Below are 15,304 nucleotides of genomic sequence, written 5' to 3'. Positions count from 1 at the left end.
TCGGCGCTTTATGGCGCCCCCCACCTCTGGCCGCATCCGGTATTGCATCCCACTTCAATGGGAAATGTCATGCCTTTGGCCTATAAGGAAATACAGTAATATCTTCTGGACTTGTAATTCAAATATTGTCCACTAGATGTCACTCTTAATAAATGACTGTTGATAGGCAAGTTCTATGGTAATGTACATTTCCTGTCGTGTTATTGAAAACTGTCTTTACTTCCCATCACCACTCTTTCATCTCTTTTCCACTGGACAGTCCACATGGAGTCAGCTAAGCCTGCACCACGTGTTTCCTAAGTCTTGACCCTCCTGGGACAGCATCGCTGGTATGATTAAGACTGTTTATCTATATACCTAGTAGACATGTGTTTGTGTTCAAATAATTCTTATATGCTCATTTATTTGTTTATCTCTAGTTTCACCATTATTCATACACATCTTATATGGCCACCACCTGTTCATCGTAATAAAGTTACAGACAGTCTGGTTATTTAGGATGCAAGGTTTAAGCTGTATGTTGAGCTACATATACGCCAGGGGCAAACGTGTAGCGAGAACAGAACAGGAAAACTCGCTTCGATATGTGAGTACTTTGGATTACGAGCATACTCCTGGAACGGATTATGCGCAAATCCAAGGTTCCACTGTATATACAAATCTGACTGGAGTTCTAACCCTCCCCCATTCCACCCACAACTAAGAACAAGGCTTTGGCTGGAAATCTGATCTCTTTTTAACATAGATTTTATGGAATAGGAGGAGGAAAGAGAGAAGAGGTGACCCCCATCCGAACCAATCACAGTGAATGCACAGCAACCTTCACAGAGTGACTGCATGTGGGGGAGGGGCATGAGGAGGGAGATTGGTGATGTCACACATATCTGATCATTTTTTGTGCAATAATTACAGAGATAGTAATATGTCAGATTGTCGATAGATAGATAGATAGATAGATAGATAGATAGATAGATAGATAGATAGATAGAAGTCACACCCCTCCTCACTGGCCAATAGGAACATGTTAGTCCAGCAGTTGGACCAATATTCAGGGCTGGTGCAAAGATTTTTGACACCTTAGGCGAAACCTCATTTTGTCACCCCCCGTTGGCTCCACCCCTGACTCTATCCGCTTTTCCCTGCCCATGTAAACCTCACCTTTTTAATTAAGTGCTCATCAGATGCAGCCTCACCAGCGCCCATCAAATGCAGCCTCACCAGCGCCCATCAATTGCAGCCTCACCAGTTCCCATCAATGCAGCCTAACCAGCGCCCATCAAATGCAGACTCACCAGCGCCCATCAATTGCAGCCTCACCAGCGCCCATCAATTGCAGCCTCACCAGCGCCCATCAAATGCAGCCTCACCAGCGCTCATCAAATGCAGCCTCACCAGCGCCCATCAAATGCAGCCTGACCAGTGCCCATCAATTGCAGCCTCACCAGTTCCCATCAAATGCAGCTTCACCAGCGCCCATCAAATGCAGCCTCACCAGTTTCCATCAAATGCGGCCTACCAGCGCCCATTAATGAATGTTTGATTGCTTCCATTAATTCGGGAGTCGGGACACAGACACAGTCCTCCTCTGCGTCTGTGTCTCTGACACCATATACGAACTGAGTGGTGGCTGCCTGCTGATGCTGAGACTTAGTTGCTTGCTAAAGAGAGAAGAAAGTAGGAACTCCAGTGGCTGGGTGCCCCTAGTGGTAGCACTGGCCCTGACAATGTTGTAACCAATCACAGTGATCAGCAAAAGAGGGAGAATTCTCACTTATTATTATTTAGTGTAGAAATATGTGCAGGACACAAACTGAAGCCCCACCCACTGCTTTATCCCATTGGCTGAATATTCTACCAATCCTACCCCCCTCCCTGTGACATTGCCAGAGTGTGGGTGGAGTTTTCACATCTGATTCCCCCCACATATCTTTATACAACCTCTTCCTACCCATATTCCAGCATGGAGGGGCTCAGTGAAGGTGGTGGTGAAGGTGTGGAGGAGTCTGATCGGGTCACACAGATCATAAAAGGAGATCCGCCCGGCCTTATAATTCAGATATATCCTGACTCTGTTACTGGAGATATTGGCGGGTAAGCAGATTTCATGACTGTCATGTATCACCTCACACTGATAACTATCCCTGTATAAACCCCAGGACTTCTTATTATCTCCAATCCCTGACTGCTCTCCTGTCCTCTCTATACTGGGGTAACACATCCCGACTACCCATCCATCTGATCCCCCGACTTCCACTTCCCAGTAATATCTCCCTGAGGAGAAACTCCGACTGCTCAACACCTGGGAATAAAACTGAAATCTCTCTGGAGTTTCTGGACGATTCTGGTTTCTATCTGACTTGGATACAGTTTTCCTGTCATCTGATATATGGAGCTTATTACCAGCTGTGTTTACATCCAGTAATATGTCTGCAGCTTTCTGTAAATAGAATTCATTTACCTCTGATATTATATAAGATAAACCTGTGTATAATGTGTGTGAAATTCCACCTACATCCAGACCCCCTTCATCATGGAGGAGCTTCTCATGTCTCTTTCTGTCCTCATTATCTCCATACTCAGTATCACACAAGTCACCTGTGTCTGATTCCTGTAAGACAGTCAGTGGATCCGTCATGTTACACAGCTCCTCAATGTGACGCATCTTCCTGGACAGCTCCTCCTTCTTTATTTCCAGATCCCGGATGGAGATGGAGATCCGCTCTGCCCTCCCGGAGATTTCCCTCAGGATTCTCTTTTCCAGATCTTCCAGACATCTCCTAAAATTTCTAAACAAGGCAGTGACTCTCTCGGTGTCACCAGCTGCTTTTTCCTCTTCTTTCCTCCTGTGTTCCTGCAGACTCTGGACTCTTTCCTCCGTCTCCTCTCTCTTTGTCAGAAGTTCCTGCAGAACATTCCTCAGTGTCTCCTTCTTCTTCTCAGAAGCCTCATCCAGTGACTCCATCTCATGTCCTTTATGTTCTCCAATCAGACAACAAGACATACAGATACAAGTATCATCCTCAGTGCAGTAATACTCCAGGATCTTCTTATGGACGGAGCATTTCCTGCTCTCCATGGACAAGGTGGGGTCACATAAGATGTGTTCTGGGGACTTTTTGTGGACTCTCAGGTGTTTATTACACAGAGAAACCTCACAGAGCAGACAGGATCTAACAGCAGGTACAGGAGAGTCCACACAGTGAGTACAGAAGACCCCGGACTCCTCCTGATCTGGCTGAGGAGACAGGAAAGTCTCTGCTATGTTACGTAGTGTTATGTTCCTCTGCAGTGCAGGACGATCCTGAAACTTCTCTCTGCATTCAGGACAGGAATATCTTCCAGACCCCCCCTTTTTTGATTAATCTCTTTTTTTATTTTAAAACAAAATGATACAATACAATACATAATACAAAAGGGATAGTACAGCCCGACCATCGCCATCCTACTTATTATTATACGTCCCCTATTAGGCATATATCTCTTTCGTTCGTATCTTTTCCTCCCCCCCGGATTCCAGGGAGGGGCATCCAGGAAAAACATGAACAACAAAAAAACACAAACAGAGAAGGATAAATGAAGAAAAAAAAAAAACACAACAAAAAACAAATAAAAATTAAAAAGAAAATTTAAAATAAAAAAAAAAAGAAAAAAAAAAAAAAAGGGGGAAAGAGGGATCTCAAGAATCAAGATTTTCCTATCCACCGACCCCTCTCTGCAGTCCTATATTTTCTCATATAGCCATATCCTTATCCCTCTAGGATTCCCGGTCTTCTATATCGTTCGCCCATACCCTCCTTAGGCCTCTCTTCTGGCGTCCGTATAGGACTTCCAGGATGACCACGTTCTTAAATATTTTTCCTTTTGGTGTAGTGCTGTCAGGACTAGCTCTTCTAATTTACTTATTTCTTTAACTCTACCTATCCACATCTCCACTGTTGGTGGGCTTGATGACTTCCACTTCTTCGCTATACATGCCTTTGCAGCGTCTAAGAGGTGGCGTATGATTGATTCCCTGTAATCTCTTTCTGCTATATGATTTAAGTGTAGAAGGTAAAATTCTGGATCTTCCGGGATCTCATGTTTTGAGCAGACCTCAAGAGCTCTTTTAATCTCTAACCAAAAACTCCTCAGCATAGGGCAATCCCAAAATATATGTAGCATCGTTCCTTTGGTTTCCTGGCACCTCCAACATTTATTGGTTATCTCTGGGAAAATTTTATTTAGTCTTTCTGGTGTCCTATACCATCTCGTAAAGATCTTGTAATTCGTCTCTTGTATTCTCACGCAGATTGATGTCTCGTGTGCTCGCTTATATATACATTGACGCTGTTCTGGACTAAATGTCTTTTCTAATTCTCTTTCCCATTCCTGAACGCACTTCGGAGGATATGCTCCTGATTGCCCTAGTAGCTCATAGCTTATTGAGAGAGTATGTGATAACGTTCCTTTTTCGTTACACATTTTCTCGAACCTCATGAGGGGTCTTTCGAAACTCTCGGGATTCGGCAAGGTATTCAGGAAATGGACCATCTGAAGTGCGCTCCAGAATTTAAGACGAAATGCCTTTCCTGTTTCCATCAGTTCCTCTATTGTTACCCATCTCCCCATTTGGATGTACCTCGCTACTTGTGTGCACTCTCTGGTCCTTAAATGCCGAAATGCTCCGTCTTCATATCCCGATGGGAAGAGGGGGTTACCTATCACTGGGTATAATGGAGAGGTCCTAGGCTCAATTCCTATCTTAGGTAATACTGTTGTGCAAATCCTCACTGTATTGCCCACTATCGGATTTTGTTTATTTCTTTCGGCGACGAGGCAAACCACCATGGTGCTCTTTCAAGGGGTGTTTTATATTGTGCCTGTTCAATTTGTACCCATAGTTTTGTGTCCGAATGTCTGTTCCAATCAATTAGCCTATTCAGATGTGTTGCATAGTAGTATTTCCGTATATCTGGGACTCCAAGTCCTCCCTGCTGCTTAGTATTCATTAATTGTTTCCTTTGTATCCTGGGATTTTTATGTGCCCATATAAACTCAAAAATCACTCTCTGACATTGTTTGAGATACTTTACTGGTATATGTATTGGAAGTGTTTGTAATAAATAAAGAATTTTCGGGAGTATGTTCATCTTGATAATATTACATCGACCTATCCAGCTATGAAAGCCCTGATTCCATTTATCCAGTAAGATCTTCACTTTTTGCAATAAAGGTGGAAAGTTCAACTCAAAGATCCTATCCACCTTTCCTGCTAGTTGTATACCTAAATAGGTCAGTGCTCTATCTGTCCATTTAAGCTTATATTTTTGTTTTAGATATGTTATTATTGTGTTTGGGGCATTTACTCCCATCGCTTCTGATTTATTAAGATTAATACGTAAGTTCGATAGAGCTCCGTATCTCTCAAATTCCTTCATTAGTTCCGGGATTGAGGTCAGTGGATTTGCGAGGGTAAACAACATATCATCTGCGTAGGCTGTAATTTTGCAATTGTTCTTCCCTATTTGTATACCTGAGATATTCGAGTTTAAACGTATCGTACACAGAAAAGGCTCTAATGACAGGGCGAAGAGGAGTGGGGACAGGGGGCATCCCTGTCTCGTCCCGTTTGAAATCCGGAGAGGCTCCGAGAGTATTCCATTAGCTCGTACCTGAGCCGTTAGACCTGAGTACTTGGAGGATATCCACTTTATTATTTTATTCCCAAAGCCTCCGTGTTTTAGGACTGCCCACATGAAACTCCAGTTCACCCTGTCAAAGGCCTTCTCTGCATCTGTGTTCAAAAATATACATTGCGTCTGTGTTGTGTTCGCTAACTGCACCAGGTTAATAGCCTTAATTGTGTTATCGCGTGCTTCCCTAGTAGGGACAAATCCCACCTGGTCCAGATGTACTAAATCTGGAATATATTGTTGTATCCTATTTGCCAAGATCTTAGCCAGGATCTTCACGTCCAAATTTAATAGCGAGATTGGTCGATAATTCCCACAAATAGCTAGATCTTTCCCCTCTTTTGGTATCACCGATATATACGCTAGCAAAGTATCTTTAGCTAAACTAGCCGACGTCCCTAGGGCATTAAATAGTTTAACCATATATTCTGATATTGAGGGTGTGACGGATCTCAGATACCCCAGGTGGGCACATCCGCCAGACCTGTGTCTCCTGTCCTCCAAACGCACCCGCAGCCTGCAACCTCGCCATAACCAGCCCTTAACCCCTCAATCACGAGACAATCCACACAGGTGTTGAGGGTTAAACATCCAGAGCTTAAACTCTTTATTAAATTCCAAGACATACAGTTACACAGAGCTAGGGACATTCCCCTTAGCCAACAACCAATGGGAACTGAACATTTGTACATTGAAACAGTCTACAGATACCCAATGAGTTTATGGTAAGCAGGCAGCCTCAATACACACCCCCTGCGGAGAGATGTCTGCAGTCTAGGCCATTGTCTATGTGTCATGAATCAACACAATTAGACACAGCAACAAGAGGGGGGGTGGCGGGAGAAGGGTTGTAACATTACATTACATCCATGCCAGCTTGTCCCGGGTCTCCAGTATCTTCTGGCCCATAGTCTGTCGGTAGGAGGCACGGACACAGTTCTTTCCAAAACACACAGTGACAGTGGGTTCTGTCACATTTCTCCCCTTTTAAAAACAGACTAACCAGGTTCCTGACCCCCAACTGGTCTGGACCTGCGTTAGTCACAAACTTCCACCCCAGGCAACCAGGAAAAGTAAAAGTACGACTCTGGCGCTGGGGAGCAAAACTGCACATAGGGTCTCCCATGAATAAAAACAGCCGCTGCAGAGTGGGAACAGCTGTCTGCACTCCTCTGATCCGGGGCTGGGTTGCAGATATTGGAGGGAGCTGAATAATCCTCTGCCCCAATGACAGCGCTTCAGCTGGGAGGGAACATAGGCTGGTAGGGCTATGCATTTTGGGAGGAAAAGGTACTTGCTTTTCTCCTGGTGTAGTTACCAGCCGCTGAGAAGGTATCTTGCAGGGACTATCTCCCGGATTCTTCATCTCTTGTTCTGATGCTGGGCAGAGACCATCAGCGCTCTGTCCTATAGCCAGCGCTTCTGCCAGGGGGACATATGCAAAAGTTGGGTACAGCCACTGGAGAGGGGGAAGGGTTTTCTCCCCTGCCGGTTCTGCGACCAGCCACTGGGGTGACTTCTGACAGGGGCTGTCTCCCAAACCCTCCAAAAACATACTGAGGGCTGGGCAGGGGCCAGCAGAACTCTGCCCTGTAGCCAACGCTTCTGCTGGGGGGATAAACACTGGGGTAGTGTCCAAGTGCTGGGGAAACAGCTCACTGAGGTCCTCCCTCGGACTCCCTGGATCTAACTCTGAGGGTGGGCAGAGGCCAGCGGCACTCTGCCCCATAGCCAGCGCTTCTGCTGGGGGGACAAACACTGGGGTAGTGTCCAAGTGCTGGGGAAACAGCTCACTGAGGTCCTCCCTTGGACTTCCTGGATCTAACTCTGAGGGTGGACAGAGGCGAGCGGCACTCTGCCCCGTAGCCAGCGCTTCTGCTGGGGGGATGAACATTGGGGTACTGTCCAATTGCTGGGGAGGGAGAATTGCTTCCTCTACTCCCGGTGGGGATATCTGCTGTTGGGGAAACAGCTCACGCAGATCCTCTCTCAGACTCTCCGGATCCAACTCTTTTTCTGATGCTGGGCAGATGCCAGGGGCACTCTGCCCTGTAGCCAGCGCTTCTGCTGGGGCACCAGATGAGATACTCTGGACTTGCTGCTGATCACCATTTCCCAGCCTTCCAGCGCCTGTCTCAACTCCTCTTTCTGAGACCTTAATGCTTCTCGCTGCCTGGGAAACCTCCGTTGCGTTCCGGCATTCTAGCACTCGCAGTGCCCTCTGTATCATCGCTGCTTCTTCCATTGCGGTAAGGACGGGAAAACGTAGGGTCACCCCTGGCCCCATTTGCTCCTCATCTTTTTGACTGTCTGCAATTTCTCGTGGACAGTCCCAGGCAACGGGAGCCATGCCAGGCTGCTGGTTACCGTCAAACAGTCGCTTGAAGGCAATCTCGAGCTCCCATTCCTGCTCAACCAGGAACTCCAATTCCTCCGGGTCACACGCCTCTTCGGGGAGGTCCAGCACCTCATCTCGGAAGTCCAGGATGTTTTCCAGCCTCCACTCCTCATCGCTCCCAAAGTCTGGGTCTCCGTACATTTTTTGATGGAGCAGCCCTACGCCGCTGTAGCCAACGCCTTCTGTCGTGCTGCCATCTGCTGTACTTGGCCACAGTTGAGCCGCGAACCACCGGAGGGCTCTGTAGCTGGCGTCCAGCTTCATCTCCTCCTGGACCAATCTTCCGAGCTCCGTCTTCCAATCATCTCGCGGTCTTTCCCTCAGGAACACCTCTCGTGCACGGTACTGCGTCCAGTACATCTCTGAGGAGGAGGAAAGGATCTTCCCCTGCTGGCGCCGCTCGTAGCTTAGCGCCTCATGCCAGAGTTGCCGGCGAATCACATCCTTCCAGCCGAGCATGGTGCGCTCTGTCACTGGTCCCTGATGTTTCTTCCGCATGCCTTGCAGCCTCCTCCCGAACTCCGCTCTCATGCTGGCTGGTCCCCGTATCGCTCCTCGGCAGCTGCCCAGATCTTGAATCCTGCTGGTGGTTTGGATGTCCTGGACTGCAGGAGACGTCCCACTGCTGCCACCACTGTGACGGATCTCAGATACCCCAGGTGGGCACATCCGCCAGACCTGTGTCTCCTGTCCTCCAAACGCACCCGCAGCCTGCAACCTCGCCATAACCAGCCCTTAACCCCTCAATCACGAGACAATCCACACAGGTGTTGAGGGTTAAACATCCAGAGCTTAAACTCTTTATTAAATTCCAAGACATACAGTTACACAGAGCTAGGGACATTCCCCTTAGCCAACAACCAATGGGAACTGAACATTTGTACATTGAAACAGTCTACAGATACCCAATGAGTTTATGGTAAGCAGGCAGCCTCAATACACACCCCCTGCGGAGAGATGTCTGCAGTCTAGGCCATTGTCTATGTGTCATGAATCAACACAATTAGACACAGCAACAAGGGGGGGGGGGGGGTGGTGGGAGAAGGGTTGTAACATTACATTACATCCATGCCAGCTTGTCCCGGGTCTCCAGTATCTTCTGGCCCATAGTCTGTCGGTAGGAGGCACGGACACAGTTCTTTCCAAAACACACAGTGACAGTGGGTTCTGTCACAGAGGGAAATAAGGTTTTATAGTATTGACCTGTGAAACCGTCAGGTCCGGGAGCTTTTCCCGTTTTCATTGTGCTTACTGCTATTTTAACTTCTTCCAGGTTTATGGCTTCCTCTAGTTTCTGTCTGTCTAATTCTGATAATCTTGGTATTTCTGCTTCTGTTAGATACTTGTCAATTTGCTCGCTAGTCAGGGGCTTGCTTTGTATGTTATAGAGAGAATGATAATATTCTTGGAACTCCTTCGCTATATCTTTTGGTTTTGTAACCTTCGATTTCTTAGGTGGATTAATATGTGGAATATAATTACTCATTTTCTGTTCACGTAAAAGTCTAGCCAATCTTTTCCCGCATTTATCTCCTGACTCATATTCAAACTTTTTGCATCTCTGCATTGCCGCAGTTACTTTGTAGTATAGAAGATCGTTAATTTCAGTTCTTTTATTTACCAACTCATTCTCTACATTTCTTAACCATGTTTGTTTATGTTTGCCCTCCAAGATAGCTAACTCTTTCAGTAGCCTGTTCAACTTTTCAGTACGTTTCCTCTTGATCCTAGATCCGTGTTTAATTAACACACCTCTAATTACTACCTTATGTGCTTCCCAGATAATTCCGGGGTCGCACTCTGGAGTATCATTGATTTTAAAATAAAACTTCAGCTCTTCCCTTACGTCTTCTAGGACCTCGTTATCTTGCAACAAACTTTCATTTAATCTCCACTGATTTGTTCTGGTCTGTCTTAAATCTTTTAACTCGTATACCAGAAAGATCGGGGCATGATCCGACCAGGTAATAGATCCTATTTTGGTTGATTGTACAAAGTGTAATTGGGAATGTGGAATAAGGAAAAGGTCTATCCGAGAGTATGTTTTATGTGGGGCAGAGTAATACGTATAGTATTTTTCTTTGTTATGCCTCAACCTCCATATGTCTATCAGTTGATTTTTATACAAAGTTTGCGTAGTCCGATTTCTCACGCCAGAAGATATAGATGATTTTCCCGATGAGGTGTCCTATTTGGGGTCTAACGGGATATTCAGATCCCCTCCCATAATTAGGTGTCCTTCTGTAAATTCTAATAAGCGTTTAATTGTTTTGTCCAAGAAAACTTCTTGGTGCTCGTTTGGGACATACACAGTAGCAAGTGTTACCCCTGCTCCTCCTATTTTGCCCTTCACAAAAAGGTATCTCCCTTTCGGATCACTCATTGAGTCTACATATGTCCACTGAGTTCTCTCTGCTATTAGGATAGACACCCCCCTTGACTTTGCCTCTTTATTTGTCGCGTGATATGCTATTGGGTATATCCTATTCTTTAAAATCTGAGTTTTGTCCTCTCTAAAATGTGTTTCCTGTATGTACGCAACGTCAATTTTTAATCTTTGTAGATCATCTAGAAGACCCCCCCTGTGCATCCAGCACACGATCAATACAGACCCGGCAGAAGTTGTGACCACATCTCAGCATTACAGGATTTGTATAAATGTTCAGACAGACAGAACATTCCAGCTCAGCTCTCAGATGACCAGAAGCCATCGCTTAAAGCAAGAGAAAAATTACAGTGACGTTCTCTGACACCGGAGAAGAATGGAGTTGGGTTGGTCACATCCTCCTACACAGGGTGAGGTTGGACCATATCTGTAATATTTGACCAGAGAGTACAAAGGAGGGAGGTTTTCTTGCAGTAATAAAGATAATCATATCTCCCAACATTAGAAGAGAGATAAAGATTAGTATAGAGAAGAAATGCGTCACTGAGGTGAAAGATGGACGTGGCTACATTATACTGTATAGGGGTTGTGGTTGCAGAGAGTCTCCTAACACTATACACATATTCTGCAATCCTTTTACCCCAAAATATAGAGAGGGCAAACCTGCACTACATGATAATATATGCTCCTTATAACACAATTGTGAATAACACCCCCAATTCAGGAGATCAGATACAAAAAGGTGACTCGAGTATAAGTCGAGGGGGGGCATTTTCAGGACTAAAAAATATGCTGAAAATCTCGGTTTATACTCGAGTATATACGATATATATGTTACTTTGCGCAGCCGTGCCATTCTGCCGACGTATATTATTATTATTATACAGGATTTATATAGCGCCAACAGTTTGCGCAGCGCTTTACAACATCAGGGAAGACAGTACAGTTACAATACAATTCAATACAGGAGGGATCAGAGGGCCCTGCTCGTTAGAGCTTACAATCTAGAAGGGAGGGTCAAGTGGAACAAAGGGTAGTAGATGTGGGGGTGATCAGATGGACAAAATTAAAGTACAGTTGTTAGATGTGGGTAGGATAGGGTAGGGTAGGTATATGTACAGGAGCCGGTCGAGAACCTGTTAAAGTACCATTTCACAAAAAAATGGCCTGGTCTTTCAGAGGTCAAGTGGTTAAGTTATGGGAAAAAAGAGATTAGGAAATGTAATTTTTTTTTGTTTGTTCTGCTTTTCATAAAGTTTGTTTTTCTCATTTATTAGGATCCTGATATGACACCCTCTACATTTATCTTCTCTCTTTTATGGCAGATTGTAAAACAGGCTGAAAGTCCGCCTATCCCAAGCTATTTATTGGTCAATATACAATAGAAATTCACACATTGAAAAACAGTGCACTGTGCTTAACCCCTTCACAACGACAGTAAGCAAATATGTGGCCTTGGCTTGAAGGGGTTGTACCAGGTTTTTAGAGCCGGAGTTTGGCTTTTTTTAGGATAACAACCAATGTGGCTAAGGCCTCGTACACATGATTGGAATTTCCGATGGAAAAAGTCAGACAGACTTTTTCCATCGGAAATTCCAACCGTGTGCATGCCCCATCGGAGAAATTCCATCGGAAATTCCGAAGAATTCCATCAGAGATTACATAGAGACAGGGTCGCATCAGGAATTATGGGGCTCCTTACACAGCTTCAGGCATGGGCCCCCTGGAGCAGAGAACCGGGGAGGGGGGGGGGGTGCCGCCTCAAATTGAGAAGCGGGGGGATGCCGCGAATTGAGAAGCGGGGGGTGCCCCGCCGCTAATTCATAAAAATGAGAAGCGAGGGGGACGGGGACGTGAATACAAAAATTATTAAAAAAAGGGGGGTAGCCATCCGGGGGCCTGGGGACCTCTAGGCCCTTTATTAAAAAGAAAAAAGAAAATAAATAAAAAATATAAAAAAAACTATTTAAATTTGTTTTTTATAAAAAAAAAAGGGGGGGATTTCCATCTGGGCCCTGGGGACCTCCAGGCCCCTTAAAAAAAAAAAGGGGGTTGCCATCCGGGCCCCTTACAGGTGTACTGCCTGTACCCCCCTGATGGCGGCCCGTTTTGAATACTTTTAAGTGCAAAGGAGGGATTTGTTTTTGTTTATAGATCCCTTCATAAAGAGTACCTGTCGCTGCCTATTATTGTCACAAGGGATGTTTACATTTCTTCTGACAGCAATAAAAGTGACCAGAATTTTTTTTTTCAAAGTTAAAGTGTAAAAATGTTATAAAAAAGCGCTTGTTGTAGTGTTGTACGTCACCGCGTTCTTGACGGTTGGAATTTGGTATGACCGTGTGTATGCAACAAAAGTTTGAGCCAAGAGTCCGTCGGGAAAAAAAATCCACGGTTTTCTTGTCGTAATTTCCGATCGTGTGTACGCGGCATAAGGGTTGGTAAACTGCAATGACTTACATGTTTGTTTTTAGGTTCAGATACAGTACATGCTAAAGGTGTGGCTGCAATAGCGTTTGCTAATATTTGCAATAATTAAGCCGTAACACAACATTTCAGAACTTGTTTGCAGAGACTTTCTGTTTCGAAAATTATGCATTGCAATAAACTTTTAAGAGTTGGTGATGTTATCTGTTTTATTTTTCACCCCATGTAACGAGAGAAATTCTCTGTGCCAGAATAAATTAACATTTCTCTACCTTTTTTTCAGCAGCACTAATACGACTAAAAACGCCTCAATCACCTGTAAAGGAATGGAAAATCTTGAGGCTCCCCAGTCTAAAATGTAAAAAAAAATTAAAAGATGTAAACATTACATATCAAGGGGAAACCAGAGCCTGGGACGATGCACACAACTGCCTTGATGAAATTAACGTCACACCAGAAGTCCTCCTACAGCAAAAGCCCCCTTTTACATCAGAGGTTCCCCATCATCTCAGAAGTCCCCCCATTATATCATAGATCCCCTTCCCATCAGATGCCCCCCATCACATCAAAGGTCCTCCCATAATGTCAGAGGCCCCCCATCACATGAGAGGTCCCCTTATCACATCAGAGTACCCCAGTGACATAAGAGTACTTATAATACATAAGCGTTGCCCCCTTATGCCAAAGTTCCCCCATACATTAAAGTTCACCTTATACAGTGCATCTGAGTCTGAGACTGAGCTTCCTGAAGACGCATGACTGAATGCGAAACACGTAGAGTCTTCTGGGTAACGCCGACGTCACTTCCTGACGTAAGCTGCACGGAATCGAGGCTTGGACCGCAAACGCCAGCCATGGGGGAACCAACGCTATACACTAGCTCCAAAAAGCACTGCTGGAAAGACTCTGTGCCGGTCTCTAGGCACACTTAATTGTGTGTGAGGATTTTTTACTTTTTTATATTAAATAAAGCATAAATATATTGCGCAATGATGGCTATTTGCATTTTATGAGATCCTGAGATTAACCAATATGGAGGTATTTGAAGTGAATATTGGCATATCGGTTGTAAAATCTGCAGATTGGTCCTTATTTGTGGAGTAGTTAACCCTGGGATAAACCAAAGGTGTTTCTTATATATAGTTTCTGGTGAGTGTCCATTTCAGAAGGTGGTGGCGTCTTCACAAATTGGTGGATTAAAGTAGTTTTTAGTGACGGATGTGGATTTGAGCACATGGGACATAGTTGATCATCTCTGAAGAGAAACACTGGGACTATTTATATACCTATAATTTGTATGTCTGCATGTTAAAGTAAATGTGTATTTATATATAAGGGATTGCACTTGTTTTAAACATTATTTTCACTCTTGCTCGCTTAACCATGCACGGGATAGCACTTTATTTATTATTTGATAAGCAATATTGAACATTTATAGCAAAGAGCAGTGGTAAATACAGGATTAATATCCCTCCATTACAAAGTCCCCCCAAATCACACAGCCCACCAATCACACAGTCCCCTCTTCACATTAAAACCCTACATGTTTGGCTACAGCCGGGCTGCAGAGGGTGAAGGGTGGAGCAAGTCTGGAGGAGTCCGATTTTCATCCCCTGCCAAATGCTGGGGGTGTCCCTCCATGTCACCTGCTCTAGATTAGTGTCACAAGCAGTCAGGCTGGCCACCAACAACAAAGCAACAGTTGGGCATACTGCCCTAGACTGAAATTAGTTGTTATGGTGCTGGGACCCACCTGCACCATCTCAACTCAATAATACTGATGCAGGGCAAACTGGGTGCCATGCTTGTTGCAACCCAAGGGAACTCAAATGATACCCCAATTGAGAAACACTGGTGTAAGGACCTGGATCACCTGCTGGCTGCACTGTGGTTCTCAAACCAGATGGTTGTATTTAGGGTGTCCACCAGTGGGTGCCTTCCAGCAGCCAAAATATCTCGGCTATTAATTTTCACCTGATGCTGGCTGCTGGTAGGGTATTTCCTCCCTCCTCTACATTTCCCTCTTGCTTCAGTGTTAAGCCAGGAAAATTGAGAGCAGGAATCCAGCAGCATACTGTAGATAGCCAGGTCTGTGTAGCTGTACTTAAGAAACTGAAATCAGACTGTGTATAATAAAGTTAATTTATTACTTGTGAAACAAAACCTATCCAAACAACATAAAACAGAATACACAGCGAGCATGAAGATAGAAGTGAACAATAAACCACTAACTAGCAAGCTGACTATAAAACAATATATACAAAATGGAGAACATAGATTTAAAGGGTAAAACTGGCGGTGCAAGAAACAGTTAGGAAGGGGGCCAGAACAGGGAGCAAGAGGAGCAGGTACAAAGCAGTAGGGCAAAGGATATAGGTACAGGGCAGAATCAGGAGCAGGAATAAGGGTCTGGATAAATCT

The 15,304-nt window shown here is 44.9% G+C and overlaps 1 protein-coding gene across 1 annotated transcript; it reads right to left on the bottom strand.

The window, feature by feature from the left end:
- Window positions 1–1,456: 1,456 nt before the first annotated feature.
- On the bottom strand, window positions 1,457–8,211 carry LOC120930802 (E3 ubiquitin/ISG15 ligase TRIM25-like). The gene is made up of 2 exons (XM_040341977.1): window positions 7,955–8,211; window positions 1,457–3,344 (listed from the first exon to the last, which is right to left on the bottom strand). The coding sequence occupies exons 1-2, from the start codon at window positions 8,209–8,211 to the stop codon at window positions 1,904–1,906; spliced, it is 1,698 nt and encodes a 565-aa protein (XP_040197911.1). The 3' UTR covers window positions 1,457–1,903.
- Window positions 8,212–15,304: the final 7,093 nt, after the last annotated feature.

The sequence above is a fragment of the Rana temporaria genome, chromosome 3 (assembly GCF_905171775.1).
Source record: "Rana temporaria chromosome 3, aRanTem1.1, whole genome shotgun sequence".
Classification (NCBI taxonomy): Eukaryota; Metazoa; Chordata; class Amphibia; order Anura; family Ranidae; genus Rana; species Rana temporaria.
This window is presented reverse-complemented; position numbering and strand designations above follow the sequence as displayed.

What these genes read in the sequence shown, in the direction of transcription:
- LOC120930802 (XM_040341977.1), bottom strand. Translation starts at nt 8,211, where the DNA reads ATGTACGGAGACCCAGACTTTGGGAGCGATGAGGAGTGGAGGCTGGAA. An exon ending in AAAGATGAGGAGCAAATGGG is followed by an intron (nt 3,345 to 7,954) that starts GCCAGGGGTGAC and finishes AAAAAAGGGGGG; the next exon opens with GTCTGGAAGATATTCCTGTC.